Source organism: Ambystoma mexicanum, chromosome 12, assembly GCF_040938575.1.
Source record: "Ambystoma mexicanum isolate Mex_15411 chromosome 12, UKY_AmexF1_1, whole genome shotgun sequence".
Lineage (NCBI taxonomy): Eukaryota > Metazoa > Chordata > Amphibia > Caudata > Ambystomatidae > Ambystoma > Ambystoma mexicanum.
Window position 1 is genome coordinate 830,840,500 of NC_090936.1, and position 23,269 is coordinate 830,863,768.

The 23,269-nt window shown below is 45.6% G+C and overlaps 1 protein-coding gene across 2 annotated transcripts in view; it reads right to left on the reverse strand.

Annotated features, from left to right (window-relative positions):
* Positions 1 to 23,269, reverse strand: part of LRRIQ1 (leucine rich repeats and IQ motif containing 1) — a 2,234,608-nt gene that overhangs the window by 1,059,159 nt on the left and 1,152,180 nt on the right. For both annotated transcript variants that reach the window (XM_069629324.1, XM_069629323.1), the window contains one exon: positions 21,265 to 21,708. In XM_069629324.1, coding sequence (XP_069485425.1) covers positions 21,265 to 21,708 — 444 coding nt within the window. The remainder of the gene's footprint in view (positions 1 to 21,264; positions 21,709 to 23,269) is intronic.

Here is a 23,269-nt window from a genome sequence, read left to right on the forward strand (position 1 = left end):
CCTTTCACAAGGATTCTAACATCCCCCAAGCCTTTATAGGGTATTATCAAGCTCTACCCTATTATTCCAGAAAACACTTTCCCAATATACACCAGTCAGGTACTGAGACGAGGAAGAAACAACCCAGAGTAATACATCCTCTATTTATTAACACAGACATACAGAAACACCACTCTGGTACTGGGACAAGGAAGAGGGATGCTGAGTACCTTGACTATTACTCAGTAAAAGAACATTGCCTGCATCTGGGGCCCGGAGGGCGGTATAAATGGCCCGCTCAGGTGAGGCTAAGGAGATTGCCTCTACAATGCTTGCAGGAGAAGCAGGAGGTGGGACAAGGGATACGCATGCCCAAAGCGTCCAGGAGCTGCAGAGTCATTGCAGCGGAAGCAGGAAAGGTCTCTGGTGGCAGGACTGGTCTGCAAACCTCCAAGAGGCAGAGGAACGCCATCTCCTTTCAACTGAGTCAGCAGAGATCCTGGAACCAAGGCACACCGAGCCGGGAGCAGCGACAGCCACAGAGAACCTGCCGACGTGGGGAGTGATACCCGGAGAGAGCTTACCCGGTCAGTCAAAGAAGTTATGACTCTGCAACACTGTGGAGGAAACCATGTGGTCTGTGCAGGTTGGATCACTCACGGGTGAGCAAGGGACCGTTTAGACACTGTGAATGCCAGCCAGCTTAAAAGAAAGACTTTTGACAATACGATAACATGATAACTAGAAAGGCTATAACTTAAAGGCTGAGAAAGTTGAATAGAAGGATTTAAGAATACCGAACTGTGGAGCAGATGAAATTGAAAAGGGCCAAGAAAAGAGCCAGAGAAAGTTAATTATTTGATCAAGAAATTCATTAGTATCAGGGATGGGTTCTCGATTGATGGATTCATAAAAATGTATAAAGTAAGTCTAGTTCCTGGACTGTTATACAGCCTTGAACTATACATGACAGGCTAAGATGAGTGGTTAGATGTCCTACAAGGAAAGCTGCAGATATCTGCACTGATCTTACAACCAGGTTTCCCTTTACAAGCCAGTATGCTGGAGTTAGGCTTAAGACCATTGCAGACCATGCTGGAGATCTCACGTGGTATGTTATATCTTAAAATGCTCACTTCAACAGAAGATCCTATCATGAATTTGTTTGGGCAATTACTCAGCAAAGGGCCTAGCAAAAACAAGGCTTTGGATATGCTCGTCAAATTTTGTGAGACTTTTCCCCCCAAAATAGAATGGAGATATGATTTAACAACAGGCCTCACCTAGAGGAAACAATGGAAAATTACAGCATTCATATGGGATAAGTGCAAAAGGGTTCATCACCTGACCACAAAAGGATAATTTGCCGAAAATTCCAAACAATGTTTTAGAAGCCTGGCACCTCAAACTTTTTATCACTTACATCCAACGTGAAGCTTTGACGCTTTATTATGCTTTTAAGATTTGAGAAACTACCCTCGCTCATGGGAACTAGGCTCACTAACCCTAACCTTGAGCAAACATGTAGATTATGGCGCTCTTCTAATACTCTTAAAACAACCAGTGAGCAATGCTCACTGTTATCTCCTACTTAGAACAAACATTTAGGAAAACCTGTACATTGCATAACTAATATTTCCCATGATCAGTTCTGGGCATATTGCAGCAATCAGTGATTATATCAAATGCTTTATTTATCATATGGGCATGGTGTAGGGGTTTGCTTAGTAAAAGTAGCCATTAAATCACATGTAAGCACACGTTTTAATATTGCTGCTGTTTGCCCTTTTTTTATAAAGGATAATGGAATTTATGTTTTTGTTGCTTAATCTATGCGTTTGTATAGTATACAAATGTGTGTAATGTTTATATTAAATAGAGCACACAAAAAACAGGTGCAGAGAAGCCCACAACCAACCCCCAAGGACGCCATTGGAGCTCCTCTCAAAGAAACCAACGACTACATAGTAAGGGGACCCATGGTGATAAGTTCAAAAACTAACCAACCAGCCCAGGGCCCAAAAATAAGTACTCGCTGTTAGGAAACACATGCTTTTTGTTGCTTTCCTTCGATAGACTCCCTTTCTTTTTCCTTTGTTTTGACTTCTGACCTGACTTTTTGGGTGCAAGTAAAGCTTTCTGTTTTACTTCCTTTGTCCTTTGGTTCATTCTTAGGGGAAAACTGATCTGTCCATAAAACTATCAGTACTGAGAGAATAGGGGCCTTGATTATGAGTAATTCTGACGAAAGTCTTATGGACTCCACAAATGGGAACTTTCACTGCACTACTCCCACTACTAATCTCGCTGTAAATCTCCGGGAGTAAGTGGCGGCAATAGTAATTCAGTTACTGCCGAAATCCTATTAAACTCATGATGAGGCCTATGTCTCTCTTAGTGAATTTCTTGTATTGCTAAAATTGCACACATCACCCTAAAGTGAAGTGATGTTAGGTTACTTTGTATTTTCATAACATTTTCTGTAATCTTCTCACATGCGCCCAAAAATGATGTTAGCCCAATTCTCAAAGGGTATCTGAATAAGCGCCTCTTCGGTGCACTCATTCAGATGCCCTGTCCCCCCCCTTTGCGCAAATAAGGGGGCGTTTCATGGCATTTGAAAGCACATCATGAATTCACAGACGAGACGTGCATTTAAATGCCCTGAAATGACGGACATCCCCGTGCACATTTTGAAAGAGGCGCAGGGGGGTACGCTCATCATGGCAGGTCATTTCTGTATTGTCATGATTTGCATTTAAGTGCGACAGCCGTGGGTTAAACTGCGGCTATCAAACTAGCATTCACATCCCCCAAATGGGGATGGAAATCCATTTTTTCCCCAATCATTTCACTGATACGGACCTGCTGTGAAATCTGCTCCCAGCAACCAAGTGGTTGCTGGGAGCCTGTCATACATTAGTGTCATGAGTTCGCTCCCGACACTAATGTATGGAAGAGGGCTGGACAGCGCAATCTTTGGGCCTCTGTCCAGCCCCTCCTGAAACGATCAGGTCACATTTGCGAATAAGGTGACCTGAACATTTCTAAAAATAGCACAAATGAAATGAGCACATTCTTTAATTTAGGCTATTTTTTGACAATCTGCCCCTATTGTATCCACAGTTCCAGAGTTTACCACGCATCCCACATATACCTCAATACAAGTCCTTTGATTTTCTGCAGAACATTGTAACAGTATCTGAACATGTGCTACTGTTAAAAAGTGGAGAGCAACCATATTTCTTAATGGGGAATCGCTCTTTTCTGGGGTAGTAAATGTGGGCCTGGTTAAGGAGAGCTGTACACTCCCATCAGTTGCGGAAGGCGCATACTAATGTGATTCTGCAAGGTATGGCAACAGTAAGGGTGGGCGCAGGGCTACAAGGACAGTGATGGAATAGTTCTAAATTCTCCACACTGGTCTGAGGTGTGGCACTGTGAGTGTTCCCTGCCATGTGATAGGGACATAGGTGTGGTGACCAGCGGATCCTCCCAATACAATGACTAGGTCTAACATGCACAGACTTGGGATGACACATGGCCCCCTGAGCCACCAACTTCTCAGTCCCTAGAACCAGACAGGTGACTTCCTCGAAAATGTCTCAAAGGTTTGGGTTCTCAAAGGAAAGTCTGAAATTTGACGTCAACCCTCCTTAATGTATAATTTCCCACACCCATAGACAATAAGGTTGTTATAGGTGTGCCTTGGCAAATTCCTGTAAAGAGAATAGAACTCTTAGAATAACTCTTTAGCTGCACATCCTTAGGCCCTACAATGAGCTAGTCAAACAAGTTCACAACAACGTGATACAGTCACCCTAACTGGTTAAAGACTGCTGTCTTCTCCAATACAATTAAAAAAACAAAAGTTAAAAAAAATGCTCCTCGCAGCACAAATCACCACAATCCCCTCCCTCATAAACAGAATAGATGATTCATCATGTCCATCTCCCCCATCATCAGTGGAACACATTATGAAGTAATGAAGATGAACACAACTTTACAAAAACAGGCCCTTTCCTAGCACCTTTTGTAAAAGAACATATTGATAAGCTAGCTCTCTATCTCGTTTGTCAGGGCCTCCTGTTCAAGCTGCACACATACTTTCTCATACAAAAGGCAGAGTATCCCTAATCCTGAAGAAATTAAAAAATGATGACTTAAAATCGCAACTCCAATCCTGCAAGATCCAACAAAAGTCATTATTATACCTCTGCCTGTTAAATGCATCCATACAGGATCTTACTACCATCTGTGGTTAGTCAGAAGTGCTTACCATCCTGTATATGGGGTAGATCAAGTGGTCGAGGACTGGAGTTATCCAGCCGCTGCTTGATATGTCAGAGGATGGATGAGGAGGCATCCTGCCTGCCCGTTATCCGCACAACGACAGGGTGACTTCGGCTCAAGAACTGCCAAGATGCAGTCTCTCACCCGAAAACTCCAATCCCCAGAAGGGAGCAGACTGCCCTACCAAAACAAGCAGTGGAGTGCTCACGCGTACCAGTTATCTCCAGCACCCATATCATGGGAGGTGCTGCACAGAAGGGATGGTGCATGCGTGGATGCGTATGAAACCTCACGGCTCCTATTAAAGGCTAATAGAAAACATAACCCCATAAAAGAAATCACTGATCCCAAGACAAATTCTGAGAATAAAGGTAATTAAGACTCCTGAAACAAATAACAAGTTCCAACGAGGTATACAAGAGCAATCAGGAAATAACCAATCAGAGTCAATCTTACAAAATACCCCAGACTCATGGGTATAAAAGGGGCTGGGAAAGTTCATTCGATGTCTTGGACCTGGAGGAGGTAGATGTGTCTACCACTGCCTGATGCAAGGATGCCTTGGTGGGTTGATGACCCAGAGAAAGCAGGGATGCCTCCTTCTTCACCAATGAAAGAAGGGGAAGATTCCAATTTGGGACATTTTGCTAGAGCTGGCGAAGCAGAGATTTTTGCACCTGAGAGTGGGGATGGACGGTACTAAGAGAGGTGCATTCTAGACGTTGAGTCTGGCGTGAATTCGCTGATAAAAAGTGGAAAAAACGGGTGGAAATGCTATCAGGATAGACATAAGAGTTGCAAAAGAGAAAACATGATGAAAATTATGCCAAATAACTCCTGAGAGTTAAGGGTCGAGGGGGGTAAAAGGCTGGTGGGAGAAATGCCAGCAAAACCTTGAGAGTGGAAAGGAGACACTGCTGGGAAAGGTGCCAGAAAGCTCACAAGAAGCCTGACAGCTGAGTAAACCCATGGTACTTTGAGTACATTTTTGTTAGTTTGTTTTGTAGTATAGGGCTGGACGTTATAGTGAATGGTTGTGGATCTTTCTGTTGACCAGGACTTTGGACATCTGCTTAGACTAAGGTTAACATGGGGGCTAACAGAACTGCTTAAGATTAGGTTTTTGAGATATTTTGGTTGGCCCTCTCTTTGCAACATTCATTTGGATACCATACCGAATCCCTGAAGGGACAAGGAGTTTATGCACGTTGTGTTGGCTCAGCCCGACACATTTTCCCTAAACATTTCCTTTTGTTTGTTAGTCATTTCCCCTAGAGACTACACATGTTTTACAAACACCATCCTGAAGATATCATTGAATACAGGCTTGGTTGGACAATATCTCCAGTGACCTCTACCCTAATATAAGAAAATATTGAGATTAATATTCTGTGTAACTAAACCTTCCAGCCCACTGTGCACAAGACCTACTAAACGGACTTCCCTCCTCTACTTGTGGACACCAAGACATATGGGGTTAAACTTTAAGTTAGCAGTTACCCTATGTCCTAATATACAGTTCACCTTAACGAATTTATTTATTTATGTATTTTTTGGAGTGTGCCAAATCACCCACAGGCATCATGTGCATAACAAAAACACTACGAGACGAACGTTCAAGACGAGAAGATCCAGTACCTATTATTCTGACTGAAGAATAGTCATATTACGTCAACAGAAAGGATTTCAGCGCTCTGCGGAAAGCCAGAGTGTTTTCTTCCACCTGATAGCCAGTGGGAGTGCGTTGCACAGCTTTGCCACAATGACCAAAAAGGATCTGCACAGTACATTGCATCGTTTGTAGCCAGGACAACTGATCAGCCCAAAATTAGAGGAGCGCAGCGGCCTATTTGGCCGATGGTGGCTAATCAGCGCTTTTAAGTAGGGTGGCGCAGTCCCAAATAGGCAACGATGGATAAGTGTGCTTATTTTGAAGAGAATATGTTCCTTTACCGGAAGCCAATGGAGCTCTATCCTATGAGATTAAATGTTTTCTATTCTTGGTATTTTCTTGATCAGGCAAACAGCACTATTTTGTATGGTTTGGAATTTCTTCAGGCACAGACTGATGGCCTCGGCCAGTAGGACATTACAAAAGTCCAGCCTGGAAAGGATTGTTGCTCAGGTGATAGTAGCACAGTTCTTTTCATTAATAAAAGGTTGAATATTTTGAATAAGATGGAGATTGTACTGCCAGCTACTGTTAATCTGAGGAATGATTATTTGCATCTGCATATAACAAAAGTTCCCTCAGTCCTTCCATTGCACCATAAAGTGGAGCAGTGGACCAGGCCAAATTGGCCTACAGTAATGTCATACATGCAGCACTATGACATAAAAATTACGAAGCGCCTCATCTAGTCTAGAACACTGCAGCTAGGTTGCTCCAAGAATAAAAAGAACAGACCATATCATGTTCGGAGTAAAAACCATCAACTGATGCCCTACAGTATCAAGGGTCAATTTAAAGCTGCTCTGCACTGTCCACCAGGTAATTTGGAACAAGAATCCATGGAAATACACTGATGATAGCAGACAAGGTACCTATGAAGAATCCTGCAGATTCCTCACTAAAACCCTGCCTAAAGTCTCCTCCCAGGTGTCATGGGGAGGGCAGATGCTGACTGATACCAACCCTAGGGGTGGTGTAATGCAGGAGGATCACCTGGCTGGAGACAGGGCCCAGGGTAGTAGTGAGGATATTCTGTGGGGTGAGACACAGTACTTTTCCTATGAAAGGGAACTCTTACCACTAGGCCAGAAGAGGTTATGGCTTACTGTAATTTTATTATCTCTCCCCCTCCTAGGAAAACTGAGATGGTAAATACTAAGGTTGTCAACCCACAACATATTATACCAGAAGACAGTCCCAGAATCCCATAGGGACTCAGACAAAGAAGAGGGCTGAAGAAGCATGAAGAGGTGATGGATAGGCAAGTAGGCCTAACGGCCTCTGCCAGGGTCAGGCAATCAATAGTAAGGGCCTGCACCTGCAATCAATTGGCTCACCTAAGAGGCATAAAAGGCAGCAGGAGGAGAGAAGATGGAGCAGCAGCTGGAAGGCTGGCAGTAGTAGCAGAAGCAGAAGAGCATGAGGCTGGTAGTTCATGAGGAACTGTGATCACTTAAGGGATGAACACAAGGAAAGCAGATTTCTCCTGCAAACTCTCACAAACTCTGCCTTGCCGTGGCTGCACTGAGAGAGATATGCTGAGATTGAAGGTCTCCCCAGGTGCGCCTAGTGGTGGCTCTACATGCAGAACCGCAATGTGCCGCAACCCGAGGCCCATGTAAAGAGCAAGTCGAGGGACAGGGGAGTGAAAAAAGACTCCCCGTTGATAAGGCCGGACCGGAGACAGCCATGCTGCAGAGGGATGTGGGTCCCAAGTGCGCCTAAAGTGCTATGATATGATATGATACTGCATTTGTAACGCACCTATACACAAGTCTTTCAAGGCGTGAGAAGAAGAGAAGTGTTTCAAGGCGGTAGAAGAAGTAGGGAAGTGGAAGCAGCCCGCAACCGCAGTGTTCCTGGAGCGGGTGAATGAAGCTCTGTGGTCAGGTTCACTCTGAAAACCTTGCTGCTGTTACCAGCTTTAAATTAACTTGCGTGGGAGTGGGAGCGAGTAGAAAGTGTTTGTCGTCGTTAAAAGCCCTGCTAACAATGGAAATATATCATGCGCACTTCTAGTAGAAGTTGGAGTGCTCACGTATAAAGAAAAGCTTTCATTTTCCATTGTTAAACTGATTCATGTTACCAGAGTGGTCGCGTGTCTCCAATTAAAAGGGAGAACGCTTTTCAAATCACTCGGAAACCCTAACTCTGACTTTCACAAACTGTTACAAGAACATATTACATCAAAGATAGGTAGAGTGTGAACAATTGTATTTCCCAACAGGAGTCTGCATTAAGAAGTGGGAACGCAATTACTTAAGGTTCTTTAAGGTTAAAGATCTTCCTTAAAGAGTTGTCCTGTGTACGTAAATCTGTTTCTCTATTGAAGATTTGAACCTTGTAACTTCAAAAACAAGTATTCTGTAAATGTAGAAGTTATTGAACTGATGTGGAGAACAAGCATTACTCAAGCCAAGAGGCAAACCCGTTCTATAGTGAAACCAGCCCTTTTGATATTTATCCACCAGAATTCTGAGGTTGTTATAGTTGTTAAAGGTCCAGTGTCCTCTGATACAAGTGTGACATTGTTATCCCAAGTTGGAGATGTCGTAATACAGCTTCAGGGTAGCTACTGTAACCAAAAAGGTGTGAATGAAGCTTGGGGAGGGAGCTGGGTGCTTGTAAAAATATTGAGTCCATAATCTATAATGCTAAGACTATTGAAGTTGAGACAAAAGCAGTCTGGAAGCAGAGGCAGGGTATACTGGTGGCAGTAATATAGAGAAAAGAGGCAAAGAGTTTGCCCTTCTCTAATAGCATAGGAAAGAAGAGTGCCTTTCCTACATGTGGAGGTCGAAAAAGTCTTGTCTTTAAAATGCTCAACAATCATAAAGTACAAAGTTGAAGCAGAAATACCAGAACTGTGGTGGTGTATAATACTGTCAGTGGATGTTACATTAAAGGTGGTTGAAGTAGCGGCATACTGTGGAACAAATGAGTATTTTCCCACAGTGACAGTAATAGAAGGGTGGTTGCCAAGAGTAAAGCAACACCCTAACAAGAAGCTTCCTGACAATTACACCAAAGACACTGCAGAGGTAACAAATACTGGGAAAGTTGTCGAAGAAGCAGTTGTTCATTCTATGTCAAGAATGGAGGCAAGCATTATGCTTCAACTTTTTTACTATTACTCTTCAGCAGTTTCAACACATTAACAGAAAAAAGCTGAAAAAGTCTTCCACTACTCCTTTTTTCTTTCTTTCAAAACTACATTTCCCAATGTCTCTGTATTTCTTGACAGTGCTAGTCCAGTCTATGTGTCACTTCCTGTCTGTGGACTCTGCCTCTTCTTTTCCTGCTCTTCACCAGATAAGTGTACCTTCTTCTTAGCGCATGACAAAATGTAGTATTATCCTGAAAAATTGGGAAATGTGTGAAGGAACTGAAAAGTTATGCTTGAGGAATGTATAATTAGTAGAGACCACTAGTAATGCACTAGAAACATAGTAACTAATAGTAACAGCGCCAGCACATTTTCAATTATAGGAGTAGGAGTGCAACAGCGTGCGCCTCACTAGATTTTGTTTGCGAAGAAGGAGATCAGCTAAAGCGCGCAGCGAGCATTAGGACAGCGAGAAGGAAACGGGCCTCATGTCGCATACCCAACATGCCCGGGAGCCCGTTCTCCTCTTTCGCTGCAAGCGCTCCGAACCCCACCCTCGTGGGGGGCGGGTCGGAACACATAACATTGCAGGAAGGAGTGCAAACGCCCCCTCCTTTGCAACGGCAGAGCCTAAAGAAGCTCTTCTCCATCCGTGGCTGGAAACGATAGAAACACAGCTCAACAGAGAGCAAGAGAGTTTCTGATAACTCCGGGCCCGGCGTGGAATTTAAACTAACTCTAGTGCGAACGGCAAAGAAGCCCAGCACCGTGCCAACAAATAAGTCGGGTGCATCACGCTGGGAAGCCCAGCTGTGGAAAATCCTCACGAGGAAACAACCAGAGGGCACTGAGGACACACTCCTTGCAAAACACCCCAGAGACTCGCAAGAACAACACAAGGGTGAGAAGAAAACTCAATGGAAGCTACTGAGGAAGAGGAAAGGGTACTAGCCACTGACATGAAAAAGAAAAAAAAAGAGAAAGAATATTAACACTTATGGTAATATAAGCATCAGACAACGCAGCAGTGGACGTGCACATAAACCTGCAAAGTCAGGTATCAGGCACAGAGCATCTGACATTCGGAAATGTCTGACTTTGAATGGAGCGAGGAGGAGCAAGCATAGGACCCAGTTTACAGCTTCAAAGAGGTGCTGGGAAGCTTGTTGGTAGATGCAGTGTCTCAAGGGGTAAAACCCTTGCAAGATAGACAGGCGACTCTGGAATCTATCCTGAGCCACCACCATAAGAGCACCAATATGGCCGAAAGCACGTCCACAGTGACCTCAGAGAGAGGTCTTAAGGGGAGTACAGTGATCCGCAAGAGCAAATCCTCTGCCGACCCCCCCAGGTCGTAACTACAGGGCAAATAAAGAGGGACCAGAAGTTGCTGATGCGTTTGGAAAGCTGAGAGAAGCTTTCACGCAAAGATCAGCGGTGCCAAGCCTCACAACCCCCTCCCCAGGGAAAGACAATATGGGAGATGCTGACCCAGACTCGGAAGAAGAGTCACCAGAGGCCACCCTGTCCTCACACGAAAAGGAAGGGAAAACAGAAGAAGGTTGGGAGAAACCCTGAGGGGGTAAGAGAGCCTGAAAAGAGAAACACCTGGAGGAGGAACATGAGGAAATAGCAGATATGTTTGAGGTGGAACACATTAGAAACCCCAGGTCTTTGGACTGGCAACCCTCACCCAGAGTGTCAAAGTATATGGCCCTAAGGCTCAGGAAAGCCCTGCACAAAGACGTAAGGCAGCGCATGAAAGCAGAGTGCCCTCAAACAGACCTACCAGGCAAAGTAGCAGAGACGCCCAAACTGAATCCTAAAATGCTAGTCTTTGTTACTAAAACAAACAGCCAAGGATCCACGCAAAGGCATAGACAGATCCTGGAGGAGCTGTCAAGAGAAAGCACTGAACCTCATAGGCCCATTAGCTAAGATAACGGACCTGGCGGAACGAGCCAGGGACACCGGAGAAGAATTTGACCCAGAAGCATTAGCAAATTGGGCACAGAGAGCGGTTTGCGTACTTGGAAATGCGAACTGTGCCATTTCATCAGAAAGGAGAAGAGGGCTCTTACTAAAAATAGACACAAAGCTAGGAGACCTAGTGGCTTAAGAGGCAAGAGAACCACCGCAGGGCCTCCTGTTCGGAGAGACCTTCGGTAAAGAAGTCTTAGTTACTTACCTGTAACTGTATTTCTCCAGCATTGGTATCTTTCATAGATTCAGATGCTTGAATATTCCCCGTCGTCAGACTGGGAATCCTCGGTGATAAATTAAATAATAATAATTTTTTTTAAAAAATATATATATATATATATATATATATATATATATATATATATACATATACATATATATATATATATATATATATATACATATACATATACATAAATATATATATATATACACTGCCACCTAGCAGTGCATGTACATAGCCCATTATAGCCTATGAGCCACTTCATTGTGCAGTCCCTCCACCTCACTTTGGTCCTTTATGGCCCCAGCCAATGAGGTGGCAGGGCTTAAGCTCCGCCCCCGGCAGCCATCTTCAGATTTTGAACCGTAGAGATTACAGTATGATGGATGCCGAGCATAGGAGCAGCCTCTCAGGGGAGGCGGGCGGGCGCATGTGAATCTATTAAAGATACCAATGCTGGAGAAATACAGTTACAGGTAAGTAACTAAGACTTCTCCAGCATTGGATCTTTCATAGATTCAGATGCTTGAATAGAATACCAAGCAGTTAAAACATGCCACCATAATAAACAGATATGCATAATTACAGAAAAACATATTTCTGATCAAACCTTTACCATGCAGCAACACAACGGTTACATACTTCGGGAAAGGTGGGAAAGGAGGCTGGTCCTACCTTACACAAAGAGATGGCGGAGCACTGCCTGTCCAACTGCAGTTTCTTTGTTGGTATCTTCAGTCAGGCAGTAGTGTTTCGCGAAAGTATGTAGAGTGCTCCACGTGGCAGCTCTGCATATGTCTTTCAAGGCCACCCCTGCGTGGAATGCTGTTGACGCCGCCCTTCCTCTGGTGGAGTGAGCAGACGGCGGTCTAGTTAAAGGGCCGCCTTTCAACTGATGGCAGTGGGTGATGCAAGACGATACCCAGCGTGCCAGACTTTGTTTGGATATATGTTGGCCCTTGGTACGGCCAGAGAAGGAAATGAATAGCCGGTTTGAGGAGCGGAACTCCTTGGTTCTTTGCAAGTAAAACTTCAACACCCTAGAAACGTCTAGAGTGTGTAATGTCCTTTCCGCTTCCGAAGCGTGATTCTGGAAGAAGGTTGGTAACACAATGCGCTCAGTGAAGGACATCTCCGAAAGTACCTTGGGGAGGAACTTCGGGTGAGGCCTTAAGATGACGCGGTCCTTCTGGAACAAGGTAAATGGAGGTTCTGAAGACAAAGCTTGCAACTCACTGATCCTTCTGGCCGATGAAATGGCTACCAGGAAGGATGTCTTCCAGGACAAGAATTTCATATCGCATGTATGTATGGGCTCGAAGGGAGGTTGCATGAGGGCCGTTAAGACGGTGTTGAGGCTCCAGCCCGGAACTAGTGTAGGTGTAGGCGGATAAGTACGCATCAGTCCTTTCAGGAAGATCTTGATCGCTGGTAAGGAGAGTAAGGCTTGCGTCTCCGCGGTTACTGTGTAGGCCGCTATGGCTGACAGATGGACCTTGATAGAGGACAGTGAGAGCCCTGATTTAGCCAGGTGCAACAAGTAAGGCAGAATTTGATCAACCGAGGCCGTGAGGGGATCGATCGCAGAGGTCTCGCACCATTTGGAAAACCTGGTCCATTTTCTGGTGTAGGTGAGTTGCGTGGACGGGGCTCTAGCGGCCCTGATGATATCCCAGCATTCTGATGGTAACTTTAGGTGCATTAGTTTACGCTGCTCAGGAACCATGCCTTGAGGGACAGGCTCCTCGGGTCGTGGTGGAGGACCTTGCGGTTCTGTTGTGTCAGTAGATATTGATGTGATCTGAGACGAATCGGGGTTTCGCAGGATAGATGTCTCAGCGTCGGGTACCAGACTTGCCGTGCCCAATCGGGTGCAATAAGAATCAAGGAACAATCCTGTTCTTTCACCCTGCAAAGTACCCTCGACATGAGGGGAATGGGTCGGAAGGCGTAGAGGAGCTTCCCCGACCAATCCACTGAGAACGCGTCTCCCAGCGATTGGTGCTCGGGGTATCTTGACGCAAATCTCTTGCATTTTTTGTTGTTCCTGGTGGCGAAAAGGTCGTTCTGCGGATGGCCCCATAAGGCAAAGATCCGTTGGGTTTCTTTTTCGTCCAGCTCCCACTCGTGTGACGCTGTGTATTCTCTGCTTAATCTGTCCGCTAGGACATTGTCCACTCCTGGAAGGTGCTCTGCCCTGATCTGTATCCCGTAGCGCAAGGCCCATGCCCATAGCTGTTGGGCTTCTTGCGACAGAATCTGAGACCTCGTGCCTCCCTGCTTGTTTGTATAGTGCATGGAGGTCGTGTTGTCTGTCTGGACTGTAAGAACTTGACCCGCTATAACCGGTAGGAAGGCTTTCAGCGCCAACCTTACAGCCCTGAGCTCCAACATGTTGATGTGGAGTTGGGACTCTTGTGCCGACCAAGATCCCTTGGTTTGGAGGTCCGCAAGATGAGCGCCCCAGCCTGATAAGGAAGCGTCCGTCCGCAGCAGGAGGGTCGAGGTCGGTGCTTGAAACGGCATTCCTTGTAGAAGATTCCTCGGAGCGCTCCACCATCGAAGGGCCTTGTGCAACGTCGATGGAATCTGGACGATGTCTTCCCAGCATCCGAAAGCTTGTTTCCATTGGTGGTCCAGAGCTTCCTGAACCGGCCTCATGCGAAGCCTGCAGTTCGGTATGAGGAATATGCATGATGACATCATGCCCAATAGGGATTTGTAAGAGCGCACAGATGTTGTCTCTTTCTGTAGGAAGTTCGAAGTTAAGCGTAGAATCGTTGCTATTCTCTCTGTGGATGGTCTCACTCTGGGAATGCTGGAGTCTAGCTCGGCTCCCAGGAAGAGAGCTACCTTGCTGGGGACGAGGCAGGACTTCGTCTGGTTGATGGAGAAACCTAACTCTTTTAGGAGGTTGACCGTCCTTGACACTGCCGAACGAGCCTTTGCAGCTGAACTTGCCTTTATCAGCCAATCGTCCAGGTATGGAAAAACGTCCGTTCCTGCTCTCCTGAGACTTGCCGCTACCGGTGCCAGGCATTTCGTGAAAACCCTTGGCGCCGATTTTAGGCCGAACGGAAGCACTTGAAACTGAAAGTGGAGCCCTCCCACTGTGAACCTGAGGAACTGCCTGTGTGCTGGATGGATCGGGATGTGGAAATAAGCATCCTCCAAGTCTAAAGTGGCCAAGAAGTCGTGCTTGTTTAACCAAGGTAGCACCCCTTGTAGAGCCACCATCTTGAAAATTATGCGCTTGATGAACTTGTTGAGCACCCTCAGGTCCAAGATGGGTCTCCATTGACCGTTTTTCTTTCTGACGAGGAAGAATCGGGAGTAAAAACCTTTTCCCCTCTGAGAATAAGGAACTGGTTCTACTGCTGCCTTCTGGAGCAGTTTTTGCACTTCGGACATGACCTGTTTTAGCATATGCACTCTGCGAGATGTTGGAGGCAGGGAAGGAGGTTGGTCCAGAAATTCTAAGGTGTGACCCTTTCGGATCACCTGTAACACCCATTTGTCCGGTGTAATGGACCGCCAGCGCTGGAAAAACTGGCTCACCCTTCCCCCCACCGGGGCGTGGCGAAGGGGGGGGGGAGATTGGTCGTCAGTTCTGCTTGCCTTGCGACTTTCCTTGGGCGGAGCCACGTCTGCCTCTATGGGCATATCTGTTGGATGACTGATATTTATTGCCTTGGTACGTGCCGCCTTGTGCTTTCTGACCATAGGAGGAGGAACGACTGTATCCCCTGAATTTGGAAGATGAACCTCTAAAGGGACGAAAAGACCGATGGTCCTTACTTTTGTCCTTTAAAGAACTGATGGCTCTGGCTGTGTCAGTGTCTGTCTTGATTGCTTTCAAATGGTCGTCTATCTTTTTCCCAAAAAGATCTTGACCGTCAAATGGCATGTCCAGAATCTGCGCCTGAACTTTAGGTCTAAAGTTAGTAGCCTTCATCCAGGCCTGCCTTCTGAGCACTGTACCGTGCGCCATCTGCCTGAAGCCTGATTCGGCCACATCAACTGCCGCGTCGATCATGTGATCCGATGTTGCTTCACCATCCGCGATAATGGATTTTGCCTCCTCCTGAAACGAGATCATCCGGTGGTGAGGCCTTGCCCGGCGAGTCTCTCCTCCTGGGCTTCTCGACGACGTAGTCATCCCAATCACTGTGTGCGTCTGGCTCCTGAGTTATTTCTCCTTCTTCTGGTTCCGAAAATTCACCAAAAGGATCCTCCTGCCAGTCTGATACCGAGATGGTGGACGGTACCACGGTGGGATCTACGTCCGGAGATCGCGGTCTGTGCGATGACTGTGGTGACGGGACTCTTGTAGGTGAAGCACTGTGGGTGCTGCTCCTCGGTCTTCGAGCAGGGGATCTCATCCGTTTTTGCGGTCTACTCCTGTAAGCAGAGCAACCCGATGTGCCTGGAATCGGGGATGACACTCTAGGAATGGGATTAATCGGAACTTGCGTCTCCCTTTGCCGTTTGTAAAATTCTTCTACAATCCTCTGCACGGATAACATGAGCACCGGGTCATGAGGATATTCGGATTCTCCCGTGGACGGGTGCCAAGGAGGGCTGTATTGTTTTGGTAAGGGACCGATAGACTCTTCCACCACTTCAGCATCAGAGAATTCTTCCTGAAGAATTATATCCGGAAGTTCTGCCATGTGCCCCAAAGGTGAAAATTGCTGCACCAGAGGTTCAGTTACAGTATTCTTCTCAATGATATTGCTTGTAATGACAGGAGCTTCAAGAGTAAGAGGCAGTAATTCCTCTGTAACTGCCGAAATTTGCGGTGCCTCTGAAGGAGTTATGGATGGTGTTATTCTCGTCGACGACTGAGATTTTCCCGTCGACGAGGGCTTCGCCGACGACTGAGATCTTCCCGCAGACGACTGAGATTTTCCCGTCGACGAGAGCTTCGTTGTCGACTGAGATTTTCCCGTCGACGACTGAGATTTTCCAGTCGACGAGGGATTCGTCGTCGACGACTGACATTTTCCAGTCGACGAGGGATTCGTCGTCGACGACTGACATTTTCCCGTCGACGAGGGCTTCGTTGACGAATGTGGAGTGTGCTCCGTGGACGACTACGTCATGGATGAATGCTTCGTGGACGAGTGGTGTTTCTTGCTCGTCGACGATTGCTTCGTGGTCGACATGTCCGATGACGATGATCTAACTGTCGACGATGTCTTAAGCGTCGTCGTCGATGCTGGTTTCGTCGACGGTATGGCCGATGACAGGCCTTTACCTTTCCCTTCATTCGTGGGCGGTTTATCTGCCGACGACTGCCCCCCCCGTTTTTTGCAAACTCCTCCTTACCTCTGGAGGCAGATTTTGCTGACTTTTTCTGGCTTGAAAGGTCAACTGGAGGCAGAAAGGGTATCAATTCCAGCTTCCTCTTTTTGGATTTGGGAGAGGAACTCCTTTCCACTGAAGAGGCCCTTCTCTTTGAAGTTTGCCTCTCAGATGGAGTGCTGGATTGGACAGGAGCTGTTCTGACAGACTCTTTGTCCGAAGATTGATTCCTGGATTCCAGGTATGAAAGGAGTCTTCTATGCCTGTCATGAAGGGTCTTGGTGGAAAAAGTTTTACAAATCTCGCATTTTTTAATGTCATGTGGGTACAGACAATAAATGCAATGCTCGTGGGGGTCCTTGTAGTAAACCAATTTCTTCTTGCACCTCGTGCAGTCCCTGAACAGGGAAGGCTTCCTGACAGCCTGAGGTGCCTCCATTTCTGAAGAGAAGTTCAGTCGACGATTTTGAGAGGAAAACAACAAGTTTTGCCACCAAGGTTAATTGGAAAGAAAGCCCCTAGGAAGGGGAACAAGATGGAATATATTTTACAAATATATTCCACACAAATGTAGAAAGAATTTGGAAAAGCTCAGAGAGCTTGAGGATTCCCTGTGTCTGATAGACTGCGGTGAAAAATCTGAAGATGGCTGCCGGGGGCGGAGCTTAAGCCCTGCCACCTCATTGGCTGGGGCCATAAAGGACCAAAGTGAGGTGGAGGGACTACACAATGAAGTGGCTCATAGGGTATAATGGGCTATGTACATGCACTGCTAGGTGGCAGTGTATATATACATATATATATATATATATATATATATAAAAATATATATATTATTATTATTATTTAATTTATCACCGAGGATTCCCAGTCTGACGACGGGGAATATTCAAGCATCTGAATCTATGAAAGATCCAATGCTGGAGAAATGGGCATTTTTGTGGGGACCTACACATCCCTTGAGAAAGCCCAAGCCTCAATCTGAAAAATCTTCCCAGGCAGAGTTTTTACCACAACCGAGGTCGCGCAGCCGCTTGCTTTCAAGGGGGTAGAAGACCTCACAACAATAGAGCCCATTACTGGGAAAGCAAGCAGAAAGACTCCTTTCCCAGCAGAGGATGGTTTCTGCAAGGCCGCAGAGGAAGAGGACCAGGACGAGGCCAAGGCTCTACCACAGGTGAAAAATTACATTTACCCACCAGGGAGATGGGGGGGAACTGGTGCACTGTTTCCAGCGATGCAAGATCTACACCTAGAGTTTGTGCAAGATATCAGTCCACATATGATACACTTAGGACATTCAGAGAGGGAGAGAGAGAGCCGACAGAACAAACTGAGACAGCTCAAACAGAAGTGACAGAGTTGCCAGCCAGGAAGATCCGATACATCAAAAAAGAGATTAGAGCTTGTCTGAGCAAGCGGACAGTATCTCTCAGAGTCCTAGCAAGATTGCTGGGGCTTTTAGCATCATCCATCCAGGCCACATTTCCGGGGCTTTTTACATTATCAAGTCCTTCAGAAACTAAAGATCAGGCATCTGCGACAGGGACTAAGATACCACGAGTTGGTGCCCCTAGATCGCAATTCGGTCACAGAACTCGAATGGTGTTTGAAGAATATGGATGCCTGGAATGGGCGAGCCATATTCAGAGATTGAACCAACCTGATAGTGGAATCAGACGCCAGTAGAATAGGCTGGGGAGCGAGGTGCGCTCACTAGAGACAGGAGGGAAATGGAGCGCAGGCAAATTACAGTTCCACATAAACTGATGGATCTTTTGCGATGAGAGCATTTACGAAGGGGAGAGTCTGCTCCTGTGCCATGCTCAAGATGGACAACATATCGGCAGTCAGGTACATTAATCACCTGGAAGGAACCAAGTCCAAGATCCTAGCGGAACTGGCAAAAGGCTTCTAGCATTTTTGGCTGCAGTTAGGGACCTCGGTCACAGCAGAATACCTGCCAGGGACGCTCAACGTAGTAGCGAACTGGAACTCCCGTTATCCGAAAGATTCCAGCGTAGAGGTATTCCAGCAACTGGACCAGCTATGGGGGCCAGTGCACACCGATCTGTTTGCAACACAGCAGAACGCGCAGACAAACAACTATTTCAGCTGGAGGTTAGACTCCTCCTTGCAGGACTGCCAAACTGCCAAACTCACTGCAGAATCGTGGGCACCATCCACCAAGAGAAGCTATGACACGGCTTGGAAAAAGTGGTCGTTCTGGTGCAGAGGGAGACATTTTCATTCCATTTCAGCTCCTGTAGTAGCAATTCTTAACTTCCTAGCCCACCTATTACAAGATGTTAAGGTCTTCAGAACCACTGGGGTTTACAGGTCAGCGATATCTGTGGGACACTTACCCATAGAGGGAGCCCCGGTGGAGAACACCCAGCAGTAGTAAGGCTCATAATAGGAGCACGATTTAGGGAACTGCCAGAGCCAAGGTGTTTGCAATTATGGGATGTGACGGTAGTGCTGCACCTAGTAGCGAACTGGCTGGCAAACAAGTACCTATCTCTGAAACAATTGTCAGGGAAGCTAGCCATGCTACTATGCCTAGTATCATGCAGATGAGGGGCAGACGTCAGGGTGTTAGAAGTGAACAGGAAAATCTTTGGGCAGGAAGGAGTGACGTTTACGCTGGCTATGAGAACAAAGATGAGTTCTGCATCTATATCCTACCCCTACCTGCCGGATAACCCGAGATGGACTGTAGCGGCATGTATCAGGGAATACGAGGATAGAACAGTGGAGTTTAGACTAGCCAGTACCATGCAATTACTGATAGCACGCAGGAAGCCCCATCAAGCAGTAGCGACAGCCACGATAGCCACATGGGTGCGGGAAGTGATGCAATGAGCAGGCATCTATTTGAAACCATTTGGATTTGGAGCTCATTCAGTGAGAGGAGCTATGGCATCAAAAGCGTTCTCAGCAGGCTTAAGATTGCAAGATATTATGCAAGCAGCGGACTGGGGCAGCGATAGTACATTTAAGACTTTTGACTTTAAGCCATTTCAAGGGGTGGCAACAACTGTTACGGGAAGCTTTGAACAAGCATAATGCTTGCCTCCAGCCTTGACATAGAATGAAGATTACCCCTACTGGCTGCATAAGGAGTTTTGATTCTATTAAAGACTACGAGGCGAGTATTAATTTCCCACCCAATGCATGTACTGTAAGAATCACAAATGTATTCAGCTATGTCTAGAGGAACAGTACATTAGCTCCAACCTAACAATATGTCTTTTATGTTCCATAGGAGATGGCCAGAAAAATAATTGAGCATCAGGACGGGGTCCACAGACAGGAAGTGACACATAGACTGGACTAGCACTGTCAAGGACTACAGAGACATTAGGAAATATCGTTTTTAAAGAAAGAAAAAAGGAAAAAAGGAGCAGTGGAAGACTTTTTTAGCATTTTTCTGTTAATATGTTGAAACTGCAGAAGAGTGATATTAAAGAAGTTGAAGCATAATGCTCGCCTCATTCATTCTTTGACCTGTGGCAAAACTATCTTGGAAAAAGGATATCCAGGGTTATCATTGGTGCGGTTTTATTGGCTGGAATTGGAAGGGGAACTTTTCAAAAGAAAGCTGAAGAACAGTGGAATTCTGTTTGGCAAACTTTTGTTTCATTTGGAACTTACAAGACCTGGTTTGAGACTTCACTTTTTATTTTGAAAATTTGGGGAAATTGACTTTGAAAAATCCTGGGGAAAGGATCTACCCAGTACAGGTGAAGGTCGTCCAAGTTACTGGTTGTTGGTTATTCACTCATTTATGTTGTTTACAATTTACTTTGAATGTCTTTGTTGCTTAGTGTGAGGGCCAGTTTTGTTTGTTTATGCAAGGAGTAAAACCCTTAGCTCTTACACTAGGTAGGGAACTCCCTGATCGAGTAGGTTTAGCAAGGATTTATTTGCACTTTTTATCGTTAATAATTTTTTTTTTTTACACAAGCCGTTGTCCGTCTCGCATTTACTGACCCCTCACATACCTCAGCTCAGTGAGTAGAGAGAGCGTCCTGTTGGTAATAACTATGAGTTTACATTTTAGAAGAAAAAGAATGGGGCTGATTGGACCACACTCCGGAAAGAACTCCAGAAAGTCTTATCATCATCAAAATCCACCTGCAATTCATGAAGGCCCTTAAAAACCACTGTTCCCCTACCCAACCTGACTTTCAACCCAATCCCTCTAAAAAGCATCATAGAGGCAATGGTAAAATTGTCCGAGGAGGATCAGCGGCAACGTGCTCGCCTTGGAAACAAGACGACACAAATCAGCACAGGTTCGATCTACAGGTCCACGCTTACAAACTTCTGGGTATTAAGCGGGTTATAAATATGCAACTAAGACATATTCCCGTAACAGTGCCTCGATGCCCCCGGGCTGTGTGAGCGCTATAAAAATGCAAATAAATAAATAAAATAAAAAAATCAAGGGCGGGCAATGCAGGATTTACCACAGACTTTGATTTGTTTCCGGCATTTACCTCTAATATCTACACTGAACCCTGTGCCCCTGTGTAATTATGCTGCTGCCCAGATGTTTTCCCTACATTTTACCCTTTCCCCCCACAAAGTGCCCCAATCATTTATGCTGCAGAGCTTTTAAAGGTTTGTTCAGGCAGTGCTGTGCAAAACACCAGGAAAAAATACATGTATAAGGAGTATCATAGATCATCTTACTGTTCTCTGGTTCTTTGGGCATAAACTGGCTTCTGTTCAACAACATCTTTCCTGACCACCTCAGTAGAGGTAAAACCTTCATCGCACGAACTGGAGTGCTCCATCTCTTTGTGACTGGCAGTACCGATTGTATTTTCCTTTTTTTCACTCCTTTGTTGAGAGCGAACAGTGGACTTTTTAAGCACCGATTTTTCAGACCTAGAAGTGCTACAGCTTTGAGAGGTACGCATGACATCACCCCCTGAGCCAATAAAAGGGGTGTGATGTTGGAAGTCGTCAGCTCCGCGTTCCTTTAAAGGATTCTTCTTAGTTTCTGGACGACTTGTTTCATTTACATTTAGATCCCCATACTCATGTGCATAGCGATGTTCATTAGAAATGTTGATAATGTCCTCAAAATATCTGCATTGGATCAGAGAAAACTCCAGAGTTGAGCACGCAAGTCTAAAGAAAAAAAAAACATTTTAGTTAAACATATTAACTTTCAAACACAAACAAAAAATGTGTCAAATATAACAGAAAAAATACAACATTGAAAATTTTACTTTATTATAAGTAAATCAGAAGAGGTTCTATGAATTACTTTTAAATTTGCAGCTGGTGGTTTTCCTATGATGGAATGAGGGTTGGAAAAAGAACTGCAGAGTGGGTCTGCAACTTGAGCTCTGGGCTGTGTTACCAACCCAAAACAATGTAACCCTTTCTGTGCCCGTGTTAGATATTCTTCATTTTAAACGATGTTATTTATTTTGGCAAACAATGAATACAGAAAAAGTGCCTCAAGTATTAACAGGCATATAACAAACAGAGCTGAGGAAACTAAAAGAACACAACAGAATATAATGCATATCCCCCCTTTTAAAGATGTATGCATTAAATTACAACAACATATCCCGGCCCAAGAGAAAGAACCTCCCCGAGCAAACAGCAGTATGAACCGAGGCACTGAGAAAGACCTGCTACAGAGCTAACAAATATCTACAACAGAAAACACAAACACATACACAGCACCCAACAAGACAGCGACTCACAACAAATGAGAGGTAGGGCTAAGCATTTTAACAAGAGGAAAAAAAGAAAAACAAACATTCGCAAAGCCATTAGGATTTGGCTTCTGACAAGGGACATATGTCAGGTATTACCATGATATGCACGTTTATGCAGCTATTGGCATGCATTTCGCTTAAACTCTCAGGCACTCACAACGTGCGTGCGTGTGTGTGTGTGTGCGTGTGTGTGTGTGTGTGTGCATGCATATGGGAAGTGTGTGGTGTTATAGTGTGTTGTGCAGTGTGTTTGGGGGACAGTATGGGTGTGGCCTGTGTGTGAGGAGGAAATGTTTCAGTGTGCAGGGTGCAGTGTGTGTCTGTGGGGGGAGGAGGGTAGTATCTAAGTGGGGAGATGTGTTTATGGGGGCACAGTGCCTGGTGTGGGTGCAATATGTGAGTGTGTGTGGGGGGGGGAGTTTGTGTGGAGGCAGTTATGTGTATGTGCAGGGGAGCAGACTGTGAGTGTGTGGGCAGTGTATTTTTGAGGGATGTGTCTATAGGGAACTGGCATTCAAACTGTGGGGCTGGCCCCATTAGGAGGGGCCCGAAGTATATCCAGGAGGGGCACTAGTCCGTTCACAAAATGCGTGCAGTGACGGCTTTTAAAATAAAATGTAAGCAGTTATGGCATCTAGGGGTGCCCAGAAACAGTATTTGTACTTAAAACATGGTGAGGGGGCTGGCAACAATACTTTTACACAAGGGGGGCTCAGCTCAGCGGCCCAAATGGCTACTGCCACTCCCTATGGAGCCTATATATCTCTAGTCTTGCGTTCAATACACTGGCTACCTGTTAACCAGCGCATAAGATTTAAGGCCTTATGCATAGTGCACAGAGCCACTCATGACCTAGGTGCAGAGTTTTTACAAGCTAAATTTGTGTGTTATCATCCTAACCGTCAACTTCGCTCAGCTTCCACTGACATGCTCATTGTACCCCCTTACCTCCGCATGAG